We start from the raw sequence: 22249 nt of genomic DNA, 5'->3' as shown, positions 1-22249 counted from the left end.
AGTGAATCCAAATAAAATACAATAAAAAATAAAAATAATAAAATGCTGTTATGCGTCTTTTGACTGTGAAAAAAGTGTTTTCCAAAAGATATGCATTGAGACTATAAAGTGAGTTTTATCCCAATAATCGAACAAACTCATCATAAGCGTTTACTCAAATAAATAATAGTTGCAGCCATGAAAACGAGTGCAGGGTTTCCCAAAGACTACCAATACCTGTGGTGGTGGGGGCGTGGTTATGGGCGTGGTCACCATGATGTCATGGAATAATTTGCTATGATAATGTATTTCTTTAAAAAGGCTAAAGAAATGTATAAATACATTTAAAAACAAATCTGTTTTTATGGTTTTATTAACATATATAGATATATTTTTCACTGTTTTGCCATATTTTCAATTGTTGCTGCTTATTGTAAAATGTACTTTCTTTAAAAAGGCTAAAGAAATGTATACATACATTTAAAAACAAATCTGTTATTATGATTTTATTAAAATATATAGATATATTTTTTATTGTTTTGCCATATTTTCAATTGTTGCTGCTTATTGTAAAATGTACTTTGTGGAGATTTGTTTTAAGTGTCTCGAGACTTTTAATTATTTTTTCATTCAAAACAACTAGCAACAAATCTTACATATATGGGCTGTATATATGCGCACTAATTGACTGAAAGAGCACGCACTTGGCGCGATGATGTCATGTTATCCATGGAAAAATGCATTTTTAGACCATATGATTTGCCTGAGCGGCTAGGAGACCCCGAGAGTAACAAGCGGTTGCCTTGTTGCCTTTCCATTAAGAACAATAAATGTGTTTTTAGTATAAGTTTGCTGGTTTCGAGAAATGTAATGCCGAGCGCATATCATTATGTCAAGATAATGGCACTAGCATTTACTTCATTTAAGAATATTTTTCAACATATTGAGCAAAAAGGTCTCTTTTTTTTTTTTTTTTAAGAAAAGTGCACTTGTTATTAGTGAGAATATACTTATTTTAAGGTATTTTAGGGTTCATTGAGTTTAGCTATGTTGACTTGTTTTGGAAAGTCTTGACAAGCCAAATTTTCTTGTTCTATTGGCAGATAATTTTGCTTAGTTCAAGTAAAATACCCCTAATTTTTGTATTTTTTTTTTTTCTTGTTTTTGAACACTGACTTTTTGCAGTGTATGCGAACTAATTGACTGAAAGAGCACACACTTGCCACGATGACGTCATGTTGTCGATGGAAAAACGCATTTTTAGACAATATGATTTGCCTGAGCGGCTAGGAGACCCCGAGAGTAACAAGCGGTTGCCTTGTTGACTTTCCATTAAGAACAATAACTTTGTTTTTATTACAAGTTTGCTGTTTTCAAGAAATGTAATGCCGAGCGCATATCATTAAGTCAAGATAATGTCACTAGCAATTACTTAATTTAAGAATATTTTTCAACATATTGAGCAAAAAGGTCTCTCTTTTTTTTTTTTTTTTTTTAAAGAAAAGTGCACTTGTTATTAGTGAGAATATACTTATTTTAAAGTATTTTTGGGTTCATTGAGTTTAGCTAATTTGACTTGTTTTGGAAAGTCTTGACTAGCCAAATTTTCTTGTTCTATTGGCAGATAATTTTGCTTAGTTCAATTAAAATACCCCTAATTTTTGTAATTTTTTTGTCTTGTTTTTGAACACTGACTTTTTGCAGTGTATGCGCACTAATTGCCTGAAAGAGCACACACTTGCCGCGATGACGTCATATTGTCGATGGAAAAACGCATTTTTAGACAATATGATTTGCCTGAGCGGCTAGGAGACCCCGAGAGTAACAAGCGGTTGCCTTGTTGTCTTTCCATTAAGAACAATAACTTTGTTTTTAGTATAAGTTTGCTGTTTTAAAGAAATGTAATGCCGAGCGCATATCATTATGTCAAGATAATGTCACTAGCATTTACTTCATTTAAGAATATTTTTCAACATATTGTCAAGACGTGGACTATGGTGTGTTTGTTTTCCCGAGATGCAAGTAAAGCTGGACTGGTCATGGCGTGAAGGTAAATACATATTTATTTATAACACTCAAAGGAACAAAAAGCGCGCTCAAGGCGGATGTACAAACTTGACTAACGAAACAAAAAGACTTGCACGTGGGCAAAAAACTGTGAACAATTAAACAAAAACACTAACTGTGGCATTAATAGAAAAAACTTACTTGGACATGGCATTAAGTGCGCAGAGGTAGACAGAGTGGGACAGGGGTATGAATGCGGGATGTCGCCAGAACGACGAACTGGAAACAATGAACTTAAATACTATAGACATGATTAGTGAAAGCAGGTGCGTGACTCAAAACGTGAAACAGGTGCGTGACGTGACAGGTGAAAACTAATGGTTGCTATGGTGACAAAACAACAAAAGTGCACAAAAAGTCCAAAAACAAAACCGAACATGACTAAAACAAAACATGATCACACAGACATGACACATATTGAGCAAAAAGGTCTCTTTTTTTTTTTTTTTAAAGAAAAGTGCACTTGTTATTAGTGAAAATATACTTATTTTAAAGTATTTTTGGGTTCATTGAGGTTAGCTAATTTGACTTGTTTTGGAAAGTCTTGACGAGCCAAATTTTCTTATTCTATTGGCAGATAATTTTGCTTAGTTCAAATAAAATACCCCTAATTTTTGTATTATTTTTTTTCTTGTTTTTGAACACTGACTTTTTGCAGTGTAAATGTGTATTCATGCATTACATACTATACATTACCTTTTGCACTATATTAATTAGGGACCGAATGTCCCTTTGGGACAGAGGACCCTATTGTATTTTATATTATCATGTGTTGTCAACTTTGTACTTTTTTATGTCATTGCCTGAAATAAATAAATAAATGAAAAAATGAAAAAAAAAGTATAATTTATACACACTTAAACATTGGCCCCCAGACACACTTTTTTCTCTCAATGTGGCCCCCTGAGTCAAAATATTTGCCCGGCTCTGATTTATATACTGTACAATGTTGTTAGAGGTTTACAGAGGGCTTTTTTTTTTTCAAGTCCCCAACGATTTTGTGTTTTTCCGTGCATGTAAACACACCCTTACAAACTCCATGTCACTTTTCAGTACTCCCCAGGCAACGTTCCAGGACCAGGATGCACCGCTGACCCCAGTGAAGTGACACTTCCAGGATGCTCCTGCCGCTCCCACCAGTGTTCCAGCGAGACCTGCTCCTGCCTGCAGAGCCACGGACAAGCCTACGCCAGCAACGGCACGCTGCTGAGCGTCAACATGCCGGACGCCAACCACTGCACGCCGGTGTTCGAGTGCAACGCCCTCTGTCCCTGCAGTGACACGTGCTCCAACCGGGTGGTGCAGGGAGGACTGCGACTGGCCTTGCAGGTGTGCAGCACCGGCGGTAGCGGGTGGGGAGTGCGCACTTGTCAGCGGATACCGCGAGGGACGTTCGTGTGCGAGTACGCGGGAGAGGTCATCGGCTTCGAGGAGGCCAGACGTCGACAGCTCGCGCAGGGATGTGATGAAAACAATTACATCATCGCCGTACGGGAGCACGGCGGCACGGCGTCCGTCGCCGAGACATTTGTGGACCCGACCACTGTGGGAAACGTCGGTCGCTTCCTGAACCACTCCTGCCTGCCCAACCTGTTCATGGTGCCGGTCCGCGTGCACTCGGCGGTGCCCAGATTGGCGCTCTTCGCCGGCCGGGACATCGACGCCCTAGAGGAACTGACGTTTGACTACTCGGGGGGCTACAGAAACCAAACACCCGGACAGATGCCGGTCACACAAACTGATCAGGCCAGTAGGACAGTCCGGAGGAAAGTATGTCACTGCGGTGCCAACAACTGTGAAAAGTTCCTTCCTCTGGATGCATCTATTTTAAACTAACCTACATTACAACACCCCCCCTCCCTCGCTGAAACGTTCACATTCATACCTTGACATCATCTTCAAACAAGACAAAATGTCAGTCTGTCTTCATTACCGAGTTCCTGAGAGAACTCCTTGACATTTCTGTGTACTCTTGAGCAGCGTTCAAGAACACCTACTTCCTGTCATGCTGCCCTTACACTTGATATCCCGCCTGAAGAGCATCCTGAGCACCGCCAGCATATCCTTTTATCCATCTGAATAGCCATGATATTTTCAGTCTTTATGACAGTAACGCCGTAAAGCAGAGTAACAAATGTCATATGACTCCAACCACTCATTTCTGTCATCCTAAACGGTGTCTCTATTCTTGCTATTCTCAGTTTTCTCATCGCTCTTGGACCTCAGGAGAGGTGCGACCAATTAAAAGGGGCCTCGGGGTGTTTGGATTTAGAAACACGTTTTATTCCCCAGTCGAAGGAGGAGGAGTGCGGGTGTCCCACTTCAACGTGACGGTTTCTGAAATCAGGCCCTCCCTTTCAACGTGGCCCATTTCTCGTCTAGACCCGCTTTCATTTGAGTAATAATATCAACATCTGGGTTAATTAGAATAGAGAGAGAAATGGGACCATTGCTTGAGAATGTAAGCACGGACAAGCAGAGAGAAACCTGCCAAGTTGTTTTTCACAATTATAGTCAACGCTGTTTTAGAATTTTTTTTTCCTATTTGAATGATCTTAATTATGAAAACTCTTATATTTTTATTCAAACACTACAACTCCACAAGGACTCAGATGTGAACTGCCAAGCTACCATTTTATTTGTCACCTTAGCACAGTTTGTGCTGGTGTCTCTACAGAAGACACATTTTTTGGGAGGGAAAAATGGTGCAATATTGTGAGAAAAAGGAATATCCTGACATTGTATTTTATTTTATCTTATAAGACAAAATTATATAATTTAAAAAGATTAAAGTGAAATATTATGTGAAAAAAAAGTATTTTTTATTTTTAGAAAAAAAATAATATTGTGAGAGATAAAAGTTGTCAAATTTTTTTTTTAAATGTGTAAAATTTTACATGATTAAAGTCAAATATATTATGAAAAAAGTAAATTAGAAAAAATCAGTAATATTGTGAGAAAAAGTTTTCATTACATACAACAATTTTCAGGGAATATTATGATAATATTTATAATATTTATAATTTGTGAAATATGAAAAAAGTCAAATATTTTGTGAAAAGGCTAGTTGTTTTTTTAGAAAAACGCAATACTGTCAGAGAAAAGTATTGTGCGAAAATATTTTAAGAAAAAAAAATGTTTTTTTTATGAATAAAGTGCCATTCTATGTATTTAAAGTCAAATATATTGTGGAACATTTTTATTTTTAGAAAACAATTACTAATATTGTGAGGGAAAAAACTTGTCATTGTATAAGCCATTTTACAGGATTAAAGTGACATACATATATATATATATATATATATATATATATATATATATATATATATATAAGAAAAATGCAATATTGTGAGAAAAAAGTTATTTTGCAAGAATTGTGTGGAAATATTTTAAGAAATAAGTATGCCATTTTACATGATTAAAGTAAAAAAAATATTATGAAAAAAGTCAATTGTTTTCAGAAATAAATTGCAATATTGTGAGAAAAAGTTTTCATTACATACCGTATTTTCCGCACCATAAGGCGCCCTGGGTTATAAGCCGCGCCTTCAATGAACGGCATATTTCAAAACTTTGTCCACCTATAAGCCGCCCCGTGTTGTAAGCCGCATCTAACTGCGCTAAAGGAATGTCAAAAAAACAGTCAAATAGGTCAGTCAAACTTTAATAATATATTAAAACCAGCGTGATGTGGGCGCGCATGGAATCGTATATCAACATGGACGAAGCTGCGTGAAAAAAGCCACCCGGCCTCTTCGCGTAAACTTAAACTTACCTTAACCACTCGCTCATCTTTTCTTCATCCATCCCTTCGAGTTAGCTTTTATGATGACGCCGGCTGGAAAGGTCTCTTTTGGCAAGGTCTTCCTTTTGAATATCACCATGGGTGGAAGTTTCTGGCCATTAGCATGGCAAGCTAGAACCACAGTGAAGGATGACTTCTCATTCCCTGTGGTGCGAATATTCACCGTACGTGCTCCCGTTGTATCCACAGTGCGGTTCACAGGAATATCAGTTGCTGTGAAATAGTAATCCGTGTGCGGATGGAGAGATTGCGTCTTTTCATGAACCGGATCCCTGTCGTTTAGTAGGAGCCATTTTGTGGTCTTTACAGATGTAAACACACAAAGGAAATGAAACGTACGGTAATATCCGCGCGCTTTTTCTTCTTCTACGCGGGCGGGTGGTTGCTTACAGTAGAAGAAGAAGCGCTTCCTGTTCTATGGGGGCGGGTGCTTACCTTGGCGGTTGCTTGCGTAGAAGAAGAAGCGCTTCCTGTTCTACCGGGAAAAAAGATGGCGGCTGTTTACCGTAGTTACGAGACCGAAACTTTATGAAAATGAATCTTAATATTTATCCATATATAAAGCGCACCGGGTTATAAGGCGCACTGTCAGCTTTTGAGAAAATTTGTGGTTTTTAGGTGCGCCTTATAGTGCGGAAAATACGGTACAACAATTTTCAGGGAATATACTGAGAATTTTTATTTTATTTTACAAGACAAAATTATGTAATATGTCTAATGTAAAAAAAAAGATCAAATATTTGTGAAAAATGTAGGTTTTTAAAAAAAATACTGTTTTAAGAAAAAAAAAAATTCTGAAGAAAAAAGTGCCATTTTACATAATTAAAGTCAAATATATTGTGAAAAAAGTAGTTTTCGGGAAAAATTGCAATATTGTGAGAAAATGTTTTCATTTCATACAAGAATTTGTAAGAATATTCTGAGAATTTGTATTTTATTTTACAAGACACAATTACAGTATAAACAAGAATAAAGTCAAATATATTGTGAAAAAGTTTTTCTTTAAAAAAATAAAAGTAAATATTGTGAGGAAAAAATATTTTACAATAATTATGCACTGGAGGGATATTTTAAGACAAAAGTTAAATTTTACAACACAATGTATGTCATTTTACATGATTAAAGTATTTTGAAAACATTTTGCTGAAATGTTTTTTTTACAAAAAAACATGCTTTTCACTAATCATCGGTTTTTTATTATTTTATTGTTATTTATAATTTATTTTTTTACATTTGTTTTGTTGTGTGTTTTGTGCTGTGTATATACAGTACATACATACATATATACAGTATATGCGTACAGTATGTATGTGTGTGTGTATGTATATAGTTTAAAATGTGACAAAAATATATGTACATGTACAACGTTAATTTGAGTTATTCTCCAGTGTGGATGCCTCAAAGGTGGCCTTTTACCTCAAATCCTCAGTTTCATGCCATGTTTAGTTTTTGCCTTGTTATTGTCAATAGTGCTGTATGTGTGTATTTGTATGTGCGTGTGTGTGAATGAATGTGTATGTTTTTTTCTTTTCTTCTATTATTGTTGTTTATTTTGTTTTGTTTTGTGCTTGCCACTTGCCTGTGCATGAAAAGTGCTATATAAATTCAGTTGGATTTGATTTGATTTGAAAATAAGCCACCATGGGATTGAAGAAAGTTGCAAGTGCCAGCCAGCTCTTTAATAAAGAAGGTGAGAAACACGATTTAATTCATGAAAGAACCCGTAGCGAGGTACAAAGGTGGCATCCGCATAGTGCACTACTCCTCGCCGTCTAAAGAAATTGTTAGAAATAAATGGATCATTTCTAAAGGTACAAACAGTATGTGGCATCCTTGCTGTGTTTATGAGTCTGTCCCTCCCTCTGCCCTTTTCAACAAATCTGCTCCACTATGTGCCGTGACTCATCTTGTTGTTGTGTCCCTGGAATCCCCATGGTAACGGAGTGTGTGTACAGGTGGCGATTGGTCAGCGCCGGTTGTGTCCGACGTGGACAAAAGGCTGTGCACAAGATCCCAACAAACCGCTCTCCTCCGGCCCGTCGCCTAGCAACCGGCCGTTAATCACATGAGGTGAGCCGCACATGATGCTGAGAATGCTGCGCCGTGCGCCAGACAGTCTGATCCCACTGTGGATTTGTGAGTGACAAGTCAGGTCGAAGTGATAATGCACACTTTTCCCTCATGTGGCACAACAACTGAATATGTGAAATCGAATAATATGAGCGTGTTTTTTTTTATGTGGACGTCTCCATACGAGTGTTCAGCTGATGCAACCATCCAAATGTACTTTCGGAATGAATTAATATTTGTTGTTTATTTATTTCACTGTCTTACGCATGTGACACATAATTGATAGTGATGTGCAATGCCACTGATTTTCTTTCCGATCAGGCTGGTATCGGCCACACGGGTTCGATACCGATACCTAATGTGTCTGCTAAAGTTTAAAAAAGTTTTTTATTTCAAATGATAACTTAGCATAAAGAATGCAGTTATTTATGTATTATTTATTAACTATTATATAGTATTTCTTTTATTATTCATTAGTGTTATTAATTTACTTATTGCATTTATTATTATTTTTATTATTTGTTGTGTATTTATTTCTAAATTATGAAATATATTGTGATAGTGGCGTGAATAACAAAATAGCCAAGTTAATACAACAGAAAAACCAGGACAAACTCATACAAAGTACACAAACATGGTGTTTCAAACCATAACAAAAGGATATAAGTGACATAATAAAAGCACCTAATGTGTCTGCTAAAGTGTTAAAATTAAAAATACAGCTATGTATTTATTATTATTATATATTGTTTATTATGTAGTAATCATATTATTTACCATATTTGTCTTTATTATATATTTATTAATTTCTAACTTTGAAGTAATGTGTCAGTTAAAGTTTAAAACGTTGTTTATTTCAAATAACATAGCATAAGAATACAGTTATGTATTATTATTTATTATAGTATTTATGATTATTAATTAATGCATTATTATATTTATTATTATTAATAATAATATTATTATTATTTATTATATATGTATTTCCAACTCTGAAGTATATTGAGGTAGAGGCGTGAATACCAATATAGCCAAGTTAATACAGCAGAAAAAACAGGACAAAATCATACAAAGTAAACAAAACTGGTGTTTCAAACCATAACAATAGTAAATAAGTGACGTAATAAAAGCATCTAATGTTTCAGTTCAAGTTTAAAATGTTGTTTATTTTAAATAACGTGGCATAAATAATACAGATATTTATTATATTATTTATGATTATTATTCATGAATGTATTATTATATTTATTATTAATAATATAAGTATTATTATGTATTATATATTTATTTATTTATATCGAGGTAGTGGCGTGAATAATATATATAGCCAAGTTAATACAACAGAAAAAAAACAGGACAAACTCATACAAAGTACACAAAAATTGTATTTCAAACCATAACAAATAGAAATAAGGGATTTAATAAAAACACCTAATGTGTCTGCTAAAGTTTAAACCATTTTTTTTATTTCACATAATAACAGCATAAATAATAGTTATTTATTATTATTATTATTATATTATTCATGATTATTATTAATTAATGTATTATTATTAATAATAATAATATCCATTATATAATTATTTATTTATTTCACACTCTGAAGTATAGTGAAGTAGCGGCTTGAATAACACAATGGCCAAGTTATTACAACAGAAAAAAAACAGAGGACAAAGTACACAAAAATGGTGTTTCCAACCATAACAAAAGAAAATAAGTAACATAATAAAAGCATTAAAATAAAGTATTAATAAGAACTACTGTTAGAATAAAAAGTATGAATTATGAACATGTTAACGTGAAAATACTGACTGTCGGAAACAAAAGCATTCAACATTGACTAGCTGTGGCTATGAAAGTAGCTTACCACCACCAGGTGTGAATGAATGATGTGTTCTACATGTAAAGCGACTTTGGGTACTTAGAAAAGCGCTATATAAATCCCAGGTATTATTATTATTATTATTATTGACAAATTGCCTTATTTTAGTTACTTGTTTACACTGTGTTCCTGTTAATGATGGACACTATCTCAAATAACTAAAGTATCAAAAATATCAATATTTGGATTTGAGCAGAGATTTCTGGGTATCGATATTTCAGTATCGTTCCGCACATCACTAATAATGCATCTGCACTTGAGAGCCATGCATCGCATTGATTGTGAAAGTAATTTATGCTGTGATAGACCGGTGTAGAAGTGGCACCTGGCAGTGAGTGCGTGCAAAGTGGAGGACCTCCCTATCAGAGGAGCAGATGTCCTTGCCTTCAAACCTGGATGCAAGTCAAAAATCGACAGGACCTCACCTTGCAAAGGTATCTTAAAGTCAAATGTACTTCTTTCATTATAGTTTCTGGCTTGTCTGCATGGCTGCTGGATGAGCACTAATAGTATCAGGGTTTCTCAACCATAGGGCCGTATGACCCCGACGGGCAGAGGCTTTATCAGTATCATGCTTCAAAACCCGCTTCGAAAAGCTGTGCACTAAAAAAAAAAAAAAACATGCTCATTGTAGCCTTATTTTGAAAATCCCTTTTTTTTTCCATTTGTTTTTGTGTCCTAGGCTAGGTTCACGTGTTAAAGTGTATATATTGTGCTCCTGAGTTAATGTTGCTGATCAATTTGAATGTATTTATTAGAGATGTCCGATAATATCGGCCTGCCAATATTATCGGCCGATAAATGCTTTAAAATGTAATATCGGAAATTATTGGTATAGTTTTTTTTATTATCGGAATCGTGTTTTTTTTATTTTTATTTTTTAATTAAATCAACATAAAAAACACAAGATACACTTACAATTAGTGCACTAACCCAAAAAACCTCCCTCCCCCATCTACACTCATTCACACAAAAGGGTTGTTTCTTTCTGTTATTAATATTCTGGTTCCTACATTATATATCAATATATATCAATACAGTCTGCAAGGGATACAGTCCGTAAGCACACATGATTGTGCGTGCTGCTGGTCCACTAATAATACTAACCTTTAACAGTTAATTTTACTCATTTTCATTAATTACTAGTTTCTATGTAACTGTTTTTATATTGTTTTACTTTCTTTTTTATTCAAGAAAATGTTTTTAGTTTATTTATCTTATTTTATTTTATTAATTTTAAAAAAAAGGACTTAATCTTCACCATACCTGGTTGTCCAAATTAGGCATAATAATGTGTTAATTCCACGACTGTATATATCGGTATCGGTTGATATCGGTATCGGTAATTAAAGAGTTGGACAATATCGAAATATCGGATATCGGCAAAAAGCCATTATCGGACATCCCTACTATTTATATTTATTCAGTTTATTAGATGTTATTTGCCAGTATAAAATTGTTCAAGTGGGTCAAAAAATGTTGTTTAGTTTAAATAAGGATGTTTTTTTTTTTTCAGATACTATCCTACTCCAATATTGACCTTATTTATCCCACAATGGGGAACTTTTGTGGTTGCAGTGGAGATTTCAAAAAGTCCACAAAAATAAGGTTACAATCGCAACTGCTACTTTTTTACCTCCCGGGGGCTATGAAAATAGTCGGTTTTCATGACTTTAGTTCCAATGTTTTCAGTAAAATCAGTTATGATACCCAATACCCAGCACAAACATGCATGTTTAAAATATACGTAGTTTTAATTGAATTTCCCCCAAAGATAATTCAACAAAATACCATATTTTCCGGACCATAGGGTGCACCGGATTATAAGGCGCACTGCCGATGAATGGTCTTTTTTCGATCTTTTTTCATATATAAGGCACACCTGATTATAGGGCACATTAAAGGGGTCATATTATTATAATTTTTTCTAAATGTAAAACACTTCCTTGTGGTCTACATAACATGTAATGGTGGTTCTTTGGTCAAAATGATGCATAGATTATGTTTTACAGATCATCTTTAAGCCGCTTTCTGACAGTCGCTTCCAGATGCGCTGTTTTGTGGCGGTCTTATTTACGTGGCTCACAACAACACCGGAAATGTGTCCTGTGAAAACTCTCAGATAACTAAAGTTCCTTGGGTGAATAATGTAAACTCACTACACCGGTATGTTTTAGTGCTTTCATGGCGAGTTTACTGACAGATATAAGTAAGAACTTTACACTACTTTATATTAGAAATGGCAACAGCGGAGGATGAATGTCTCATAACAAGAAGGTAGAGAAAAAGAAGAAGCTTATCGACTACGGTGTCGGCACGGACTACAAAGGCGGACGCGCGCAATCTTTCAGGACTTATGCAGATCCCAAATACAGATCAGCAGGTACCAGAAGGTACGAAAAGTTATTTTGCATAATTTGTGAAACAAAACGCCAGGTAATATATCTTAACTTATACACATAATAATACTCGTATGTTGAAGCACAGTACAATCCATCAAGCGGTGCAGCTTCATAGTTTACCAAAGTCGTACTAAAATATTTTGATATATTTCTGAGTGCTGTGTGTAATGTTCTATATTTTCAATGAAACATATAAAATGCTGGTGTTGTTTACTTGAGTCAATTTGCAGTCTACACGTATCTCTTATGTGTGACTGTCATCTACTGGTCACACTTATCATTACACCATGTACCAAATAAAATAGCTTCGAGGTCGGTAAGTAAAACCAGAATTTTTCTGTACATTAGGTGCACCGGGTTATAAAGCGCACTGTCGAGTTTTGAGGAAAAATAATTATTTTAAATGCGCCTTGTAGGCCTGTATGTCTAATCAGGATTGTGTGAGGACCCACAGAACCAATCAAGTTTTTGTGTGTAAAATTAAACGATCGAAACGCGTCTACCAATGAAGCCATGTTGTGAGGCCGCACCGAAAATAGTCCAACGTTCTATCAACGATTCTCAGTCTGTGACGCATTAATTATCGCCTGACCTGCTCCGACAATAGAATATCATTTGTAGCTTTGCATCAGTGTGTGTTGAGGTTGGGTCTATGACACCTGCAGCGGGCTAACAGGAAGATGAGCAGACCCATTCATGCGGTACACTACTTTACTTCAGTCTGAGTGTAAATACTAAAACAAAAATATCTTCAAAAACTTTTTCATGAGTTCATAAGATGTTGACATTTTGAGGTACAAACCCCAAAACCAGTGAAGTTGGCACGTTGTGTAAATCGTAAATAAAAACCGAATACAATGATTTGCAAATACTTTTCAACTTATATTCAATTGAATAGATTGCAAAGACAAGATACTTAACGTTCGAATTGGAAAACTTTATTTTTTTGCACATATTAGCTCATTTGGAATTTGATGCCTGCAACATGTCTCAAAAAAGCTGGCATAAGTGGCAAAAGCGGTAAGCACAACCAGAATTATTCCGTACATTAGGCGCACCGGGTTGTAAGGAGCACTGTCGATTTTTGAGAAAATTAAAGGATTTTAAGCGCGCCTTATAGTCAGGGAAAATACGGTTTAGCATTTTTTTGTAGCAGCCGTGATGGTACTGTGCTTTTTCCTGAAGCCGGATTGAAGTTTAGAAATAAGTTTGTTCGAGTACAGGAACTCGTTTAGTTGACCACTTACAAGAGACTCAAGAAACTTTTGTATGAGGGGACGTTAGGGACATTATTCAGAATTACCTTTTACATACACTACTGAAATGCTCTCACATAAACAACTGAAATGTTTTTCTCTCACACACTACTGAAACACTCTAATACACACTACTGAAACACTCTTATACACACTACTGAAATGCTCTCACATAAACAACTGAAATCTTTTTCTCTCACACATACTACTGAAACACTCTTATACACACTACTGACATACTCTGACATAAACAACTGAAATATTTTTCTCACACACACACTACTGAAACACTCTTATACACACTACTGAAACACTCTTATACACACTACTAAAATGCTCTCACATAAACAACTGCAATCTTTTTCTCACACACACACACACTACTGAAACACTCTTATACACACTACTGAAACACTATACACTACTGAAATGCTCTCACATATACAACTAAAATGTTTTTCTCTCACACACCCTACTGAAACACTCTTATACACACTACTGAAACACTCTTACACACACTACTGAAATGCTCTCACATAAACAACTAAAATGTTTGTCAATCACACACCCTCATACCTTTGACAAAACACACACACATTTGATATCGGCCTGTAGTTAGTTGATCACCTCCTTTAACAAAAGCTGACTTCCAAACGAGTGGGATTTCTTTGTTTTGGATTGAAAGATTAAAAGACCCGTAAGAGGTTGTGCAACATAATCAGCTGCTGTTTTCAAGAAGGGGGGCTCGATCAAGTCTGGTCCAGAGGGTTTCCTGAGAGTTTTATGCACTTCCTTCACAGTAGAAGGAACAAAGTTGAAAAGTTCTCCAGATGACACATTACAAAAAAACTGTAAACGAACACCAGCGTAATAAGTTTGGTAAACAGTAATGCCGAGTGAAAGTGAGCCCTCCTTGTGACGGATCCTGAAGGATTACGAGCAGTGAAAGCGGCTTACAGAATGTTCCGCCGGTCTGTCTACTCCTCTGTTTTCTGTTGTGCTGAGACAGAAAGCAGGAAACACCTGGTGCATCATTTACCCTGATGTGTGCGGCGTACGGTCTGACACCACGATTATGCCGTAACCAAGGGGACGCGATGAAGTGTCCTCTGCTTTGTGCACGTGATTTAAAATGGACACGCCATATCGACACGTCGGAACACAAATCACATTTTTGGTATTCATATATGAAGCACAAAGCGGTCTAATTAAATAACCCAGGTCTAATCAGCCTATTTCCACTGGGACTATGCGGACCATTCCACTCGCGTAATTGTCTTTTTATTTTTAGTGAGGACGTTGGCTATGTTAAACCGGGGTGCTGCCAGGCAAAACAGGTGTGTGACCTGTCTCTTCTCAGAGTAACGTTGCATCAATAATCATCCTGTAGGTGTTACAGTCTTGGTCAAGGGGTTAGACAAGGTAGAATTACAAAAAGGAAAACATTTAATTAGTCAAAAAGGGATAACTCAGGGCGATGGGGCAGAAGCGCATACCATGTAACACAGACAAAATAGGTTCCTCCGTGGTCGGCAGGCGAAACGGCCAGGACGCACTGATCAGGGCAGAAGTCCAACGAAAGAATCCTTGTCAAGTTCAAACACTGATGACATCTATTAAACAAGACAAGAGGCAAAGAATTAAATGGAGACAGAATTCAATTTGGCTCAGTGAGGAGAAACGTGTACATCTCTATTTGGACCTTCCCTGACCACATGGCAACAGCTGCTTCTAAAGGGACGGGGGTCGTAAACAGCCATCGGCTTTGATTACAAAACAGTTAAAAAAAAGAGGTCGTAAAAGAGTTCAAAAAGAGGTTTGTAAAAGAGTTAAAAAAAGAGGTCGTAAAAGAGTTCAAAAAAGAGGTCGTAAAAGAGTTCAAAAAGAGGTTCGTAAAAGAGTTCAAAAAAAGGTTTGTAAAAGAGTTCACAAAAGAGGTTTCTGGAACTTGGGCAGATCCTGCCTTCTCTCCGCTTTGTAGTTCTTGGGTTAAAACAATATCTTTCTGTTGATTACAATGCATGAAAGAAACAGAAACCCCTTCATGTTGCTTCTCCCCTACACAGTGGAGTTTTACAAGCCTTCTTCTTGGTAGGTTCAAAGACAGCTTTTGGTCTTTTCGCCGGGAACTCATTTCAACACAAAGTTTTTGCGATAAATTAGATCAAATTATTCTAACAATCCTCTTTCCCTCAGGGAGGCTAGGAAGCAAACGCAAAAGAGGTTAGGGAATACAGGACTAAGGAGCGACAACGTACCAGGTCTGGCGAGGTGAAGCAGGCGCATTGAACGTGGGAGGTTCAGGAGACATTAACCGGCAAGGCCAAGCTGTCAGTGACGAGCCTAAATAATCGCGGGATAATTGCTAGCAGGTGTGCCTCAAGGTCCGCCCCTCGCCGAGGACGAATGAACTGAATGCACAGGTGCAGACGTCACAACAAAAGGAGAAGGCAGGATAATGATAAAACATTCCACTGAGTTAAAGACATTTGCATCCTCAGGAAATAAAATGAATGAATGCATGATTAGATTAACAGTAAAATATATTCTTTACACAAGATACCGCATTTTCCGAATGGAAAATGACATAATATGTTACTGCTTATGTCATCAGACTAATTGGGAGCCTTTGTTTGTTTACTTACTACTAAAAGACAAGTTGTCTTGTTTGTTCACTATTTTATTTAAGGACAAACTTGCAATAAGAAACATATGTTTAATGTACCCTAAGATTTTTAGTTAAAATAAAGCCCTTTATTTAGAAAAGTACCAAAATATGTTGGTACCAGTACCAAAATATGGATATCGGGACAACACTAGTACACACTATTTTATATAATGCACATGCTGTTTAGCGCGATGGTATTTGGATCATAGGAAATCAGGCTCTGCGTGTCAACCTAATAACATGTGAGTGTATTTCATTTATTTGCTGGTTCTATGCTAAAAACTGTTACTTTCAGTCCTCAAATGAGTAATCTCTGGCTTATGAACCTCGTCAACAATAAAGGTTTTCTGAGATAGATCAGTAAACTTTGAGTAGTTAAGGCAGTGGTTCTTAACCTTGTTGGAGGTACCGAACCCCACCAGTTTCATATGCACATTCACCGAACCCTTCTTTAGTGAAAAATAAAATGTTTTTTTTTTCAAATTCAAGACAAAGTTATATGTTTTTGGTAACACTTTAGTATGGGGAACATATTCTAAGTAACAAAGACTTAATTTAGAGTTTTTTGGACACTAGGGGAACATATTCTAAGTAACAAAGACTTAATTTAGAGTTTTTTGGACACTAGGGCAGGGGTCGGCAACCCAAAATGTTGAAAGAGCCATATTGGACCAAAAATACAAAAACAAATTTGTCTGGAGCTGCAAGAAATTAAAAGCCATATTTCATACAGACAGTGTGTCATGAGATATAAATTGAATTACGAGGACTTAAAGGAAACTAGATGACCTCAAATATAGCTACAAATGAGGCATAATGATGCAATATGTACATATAGCTAGCCTAAATAGCATGTTAGCATCGATTAGCTTGCAGTCATGCAGTGACCAAATATGTCTGATTAGCACTCCACACAAGTCAATAACATCAACAAAACTCACCTTTGTGCATTCATGCACGTTTAAAGTTTGGTGGACAAAATGAGACAGAAAAATAAGTGGCATAAAACACGTCCTAGAAAGTCGGAGAAAGTTATACATGTAAACAAACTATGGTGAGTTCAAGGACCGCCAAAATTAGTAGGACAAAACGGCGCTTGCCAAATACTCGAATCAGTGAAGCATGTTTAATATAAACAGTGTGCTTTATAACAATTAGGGAGGTTTGTGTTATGGTTGTCCTCCTACAGAAACCATATTAAAACAAAAAATATATTTTTTTCCCCTCTTCTTTTTCTATTTTTCATACATTTTTTAAAAAGTTCCAGAGAGCCACTAGGGCGGCGCTAAAGAGCCGCATGCGGCTCTAGAGCCGCGGGTTGCCGACCGCTGCACTAGGGGAACATATTCTAAATAACAAAGACTTAATTTAGAGTTATTTGGTTAGGGTTAGGGTTAGGGTTAGAGCAGGGGTCGGCCCTAGGCCCTAGTGGCTCTCTGGAACTTTTTAAAAAATGTATAAAAAATAGAAAAAGATGAGGGGAAAAAATATATTTTTTGTTTTAATATGGTTTCTGTAGGAGGACAACCATAACACAAACCTCCCTAATTGTTATAAAGCACACTGTTTATATTAAACATGCTTCACTGATTCGAGTATTTGGCAAGCACCGTTTTGTCCTACTAATTTTGGCGGTCCTTGAACTCACCGTAGTTTGTTTACATGTATAACTTTCTCCGACTTTCTAGGACGTGTTTTATGCCACTTCTTTTTCTGTCTCATTTTGTCCACCAAACTTTAAACAATGTGCATGAATGCACAAAGGTGAGTTTTGTTGATGTTATTGACTTGTGTGGAGTGCTAATCAGACATATTCGGTCACTGCATGACTGCAAGCTAATCGATGCTAACATGCTACTTAGGCTAGCTATATGTACATATTGCATCATTATGCCTAATTTGTAGCTATATTTGAGCTCATTTAGTTTCCTTTAAGTCCTCTTAATTCAATTTATATCTCATTACATACTGTCTGTATGAAATATGGCTTTTAATTTCTTGCAGCTCCAGACAAATTTGTTTTTGTATTTTTAGTCCAATATGGCTCTTTCAACATTTTGGGTTGCCGACCCCTGGGTTAGAGGGTTAGGGCCAGGGTTAGAGGGTTAGAAGGTTATAATAAGGCCATGCCGAATAAGGCATTAATAAGTACTTAATAATGACTAGTTAAGAGCCAATATGTTACCAATTTGCATGTTAATAAGCAACTAATTAATGGTGAATATGTTCCCCATACTAAAGTGTTACTATGTTTTTTTACTGGTGCACAAAATGAACCGTGCATGAACATCACCTTGTTCAAAGAACAAAACCAACACAGTGCATAAACTCACAACAAATTACACACCTGCAAATCAGTCTGACTTCTGCTGTTGCCGTATCCGTAATACGCCGATAGGGAGAAGTTTTTATTTACACAATGAGTCGGGTGTGTTTTGACCTCCGCCGAACCCCTGAGCCCGACTCACCAAACCCCTAGGGTTCGATCGAACACAGGTTAAGAACCACTGAGTTAATGTGTGTATTATCCAATTTAGAGTTGAACAAAAAACAGAACTTTTTTTGTTATCATGTTAGTCAATGCCTTTGTTAAAAGTCTTAATCAGCAACATTACAAGAAAAATAAGGTGATGCTGCAGTTTGTTCCAGACTCATAAATGTGTCGCAAACTATACTTGTCCATGTGTGAGAGCTGCGATCAGGTGGAATTAAAGTTAAACCTCTTAAGTCGTGACTCTGCTACTCACTCCACCCTGCAGGGACGTGCTATTAATCGCAGTTGCTGGAAACCGAGGGAAGAAAACCGACTTGTCTGATGCACTTTCCGAGGACTGTACAGTCAAAGTGTGTGTTCTGACCATCTTGTACCGTCCTCTAATAGGATCCCTCACATACTGTACCAAACCTGGGACTCCATGCTCCTCAGCACCAATCAGAGCTGAGCACGGAGAAATTACTGTACATGGTAAAAAAAAGCAAAGTACTTGTGAGATGACTGAATAGAGTCTTCTTATTTTCGCTGAAAACGACAGATAAGCCATTAATCATAGTTGTTTTCTTCCAGGGATACCATGTCTTTAGTGGGTCACTGTCCCAGATCCAAAATAGCAGTTAAGGCCAGACTTGAAAAAATCTGGTTGTTTTTTTTATCCTAATCAGCAATTCATTAAAAAAAAAAGAGACTTTGTACCAAGAATGTTTTGCTCTGGGATACAAGCAGTGGGTTAGTTTGTGAACACGGTCAAAACAAAGAAGCATTAGAGACGCAGGCTCAGAAGACCAGCAGCCACTGTGCCCACACATGGCTGCCTTGGGAAGGCCTGAATGTGCACCAGAGAATATTCACTCTGACAGATGCATGGTGATGAATATCACAATCTGTGCACCCACACTTACGGTGCGGTACATCCCTTTGTTACATATCCCTGCTGCGTTGGAAACATTCTGTGTAATGTAGAAAAAGTCACCTCTCGTCAAACTTGCGGTCTTTTGCTGGATCCGGAGCAAAGACGTGTTTGTTTGCGTCAAAAAGATTGTTTCCCTCAAAAGGGCAGCACACTTTATTACCCATTTCTTCTCCCTGTGGTGAGCGATAGCCAGGCTTCTCTGTTCACTGTAACCATGACAACTGAGTACTCTGTGATCTGTAGTCAACATCACTTGGTGTCAAATATAGCATAAACCTACCTCAGATGTTGCAAAGTCATGATACCGAAATACATCTTTCATGCTTCACTCAATATCAGGGATGCCCAAAGTAGGGCCCGCCAGGCCAAATTTGGCCCGTCGTGTCGTTTCTTTTGGCCCGCCAAAAGGGTGGCTCCGAAGTGTAATATACTGACCTCTTTCAAGCTGCACAATCATTGATGGCATGTCCGCAAGGCTACTCTGTAAAAAAGTCAGTGTGACGGTTCAAGCACCTGCCGCCACACATGTGGCAGAGGCTCGGCTGCAGCAGGAGAGGAACTCAATCTACAAACAACACACCTGACGCTGATGAAAGCTCCTCTGCCTTCTTAAAGGGGAACATTATCACAATTTCAGAATGGTTAAAACCATTAAAAATCAGTTCCCAGTGGCTTATTATATTTTTCGAAGTTTTTTTCAAAATTTTACCCATCACGCAATATCCCTAAAAAAAGCTTCAAAGTGCCTGATTTTAACCATCGTTATAAACACCCGTCCATTTTCCTGTGACGTCACATAGTGAAGCCAACACAAACAAACATGGCGGAAAGAACAGCAAGCTATAGCGACATTAGCTCGGATTCAGACTCGAATTTCAGCGGCTTAAGCGATTCAACAGATTACGAATGTATTGAAACGGATGGTTGTAGTGTGGAGGCAGGTAGCGAAAACGAAATTGAAGAAGAAACTGAAGCTATTGAGCCATATCTGTTTGAACCGTATGCAAGCGAAACCGACGACACGACAGCCAGCGACACGGGAGAAAGCGAGGATGAATTCGGCGATCGCCTTCTAACCAACGATTGGTATGTGTTTGTTTGGCATTAAAGGAAACTAACAACTATGAACTAGGTTTACAGCATATGAAATACATTTGGCAACAACATGCACTTTGAGAGTGCAGACAGCCCAATTTTCATCAATTAATATATTCTGTAGACATACCCTCATGTCAGCAGGCCAGGGAAGCTAGGGTCGATATTCTTCTCTCGATCATCTTCGGGACGGTGTGAGCCAAGACATCCAGGGGGGTTTAGCTTGCTCGTCTGCGGGAACAAACTGCCGCCATTGCTTGCCGTGCTACCGAGGTCCTTTGTCCCTGAATTGCTCACACACTCCGGCAGATTCAATGGGGGTCTGGCGGCAGATTTCTTTGACTTTATCGTTGGAAATGCATCTGCTTTGAGTGTCGCAGGATATCCACACATTCTTGCCATCTCTGTCGTAGCATAGCTTTCGTCAGTAAAGTGTGCGGAACAAACGTCCAATTTCTTGCCACTTTGGCATCTTTGGGCCACTGGTGCAACTTGAATCCGTCCCTGTTCGTGTTGTTACACCCTCCGACAACACACCAACGATGCATGATGTCTCCAAAGTACGGAAAACAGTCGAAAAAAACGGAAAATAACAGAGCTGATTTGACTCAGTGTTTGAGAAAATGGCGGATTGCTTCCCGTTGTGACGTCATCGCTCCGAGAGCGAATATTAGAAAGGCGTTTAATTCGCCAAAATTCACCCATTTAGAGTTCGGAAATCGGTTAAAAAAAAAAAAGGTATTTTTTCTGCAACATCAAGTTATATATTGACGCTTACATAGGTCTGGTGATAATGTTCCCCTTTAAACCAGCGTGTCCTGCGTTCCAGTGCCAGAACATAGCTACTTGTACCAGTACAGTAAGCCTTACACGGCCTTAGCTTTGTGTTTCCCCTCCTCTGTGCTCACCGTGCCTTGTTGTCAGAAAAATTGTATGAAAATTATCAAAAAACTTTCCGTTCTCTAAGTTCCCAATGAACAGACAAGAGGTTGTCTTTGTTGCACCAAGCAAAGGCTTGGAAAATTCCATTGTGTACGATGGGAGGAGACGGGATGGGGGTTATCTATTGTCATCCAAAACCTGCCCAAGCTAGATCCAGGACCAGCCCAAGCCAGAGGCATCTTTTTCTTTTGTTTTCAATGTGACCAAAAACAAGAGCCCATTCCTTTGGAAGCAGATGTTGTTGTGTAAACAGGGAGTGTCCAAAGAAAAGAGGAGACGTAAACCTTTTTTCGTCAGAGCGTGGTGGAAGATTGTACAGAGAGTATAGTCGCCGCGTTTCTCCTCAATTGAGCCAAATTGAATTCTGTCTCTGTTTATTTATTTGCTCCTTGTCTCGTTTAATAGATGTCATCAGTGTTTTAACTTGACACTTGTCCTGTGTCGTCATCCTGCAGCCTGTCGTCATTCCCTGCTTTCGAGCTGTGTGTCTCGTCTCCCCGGATCCCCTTTGGACTCGACCTTTCGCCTGCCCCCCGGACAACAACGCCTTGCTCCAGCCCCTTACCACTTGCCTGTACCCGGACCTCCGAGTCCGCCTTGCCCTTTCTGGACTTCCGCATCTGCCTCAACACTTTCCGGTAACATTCAACAGATTCACATATAGTCTCACCACACG

At 37.6% G+C, this 22249-nt stretch overlaps 1 protein-coding gene and 1 long non-coding RNA gene across 2 annotated transcripts in view; both read left to right on the top strand.

Annotated features, from left to right (window-relative positions):
- Positions 1–4932, top strand: part of setmar (SET domain and mariner transposase fusion gene) — a 6721-nt gene extending 1789 nt beyond the window's left edge. Inside the window, exon 2 of the mRNA XM_061923470.1 lies at positions 3100–4932. Coding sequence (XP_061779454.1) covers positions 3100–3882 — 783 coding nt within the window. The 3' untranslated portion in view covers positions 3883–4932. The remainder of the gene's footprint in view (positions 1–3099) is intronic.
- Positions 4933–6654: 1722 nt separating this feature from the next.
- LOC133570765 (uncharacterized) lies at positions 6655–22249 on the top strand. The gene is made up of 3 exons (XR_009810242.1): positions 6655–7921; positions 10110–10237; positions 22029–22249. It is a non-coding gene; the product is annotated as an uncharacterized lncRNA (long non-coding RNA).

Source organism: Nerophis lumbriciformis, linkage group LG28 (genome assembly GCF_033978685.3).
Source record: "Nerophis lumbriciformis linkage group LG28, RoL_Nlum_v2.1, whole genome shotgun sequence".
Taxonomy (NCBI): domain Eukaryota; kingdom Metazoa; phylum Chordata; class Actinopteri; order Syngnathiformes; family Syngnathidae; genus Nerophis; species Nerophis lumbriciformis.
The sequence above is the reverse complement of the archived record's forward strand: the minus strand, read 5'-3'. Positions and strand labels throughout refer to the sequence as shown.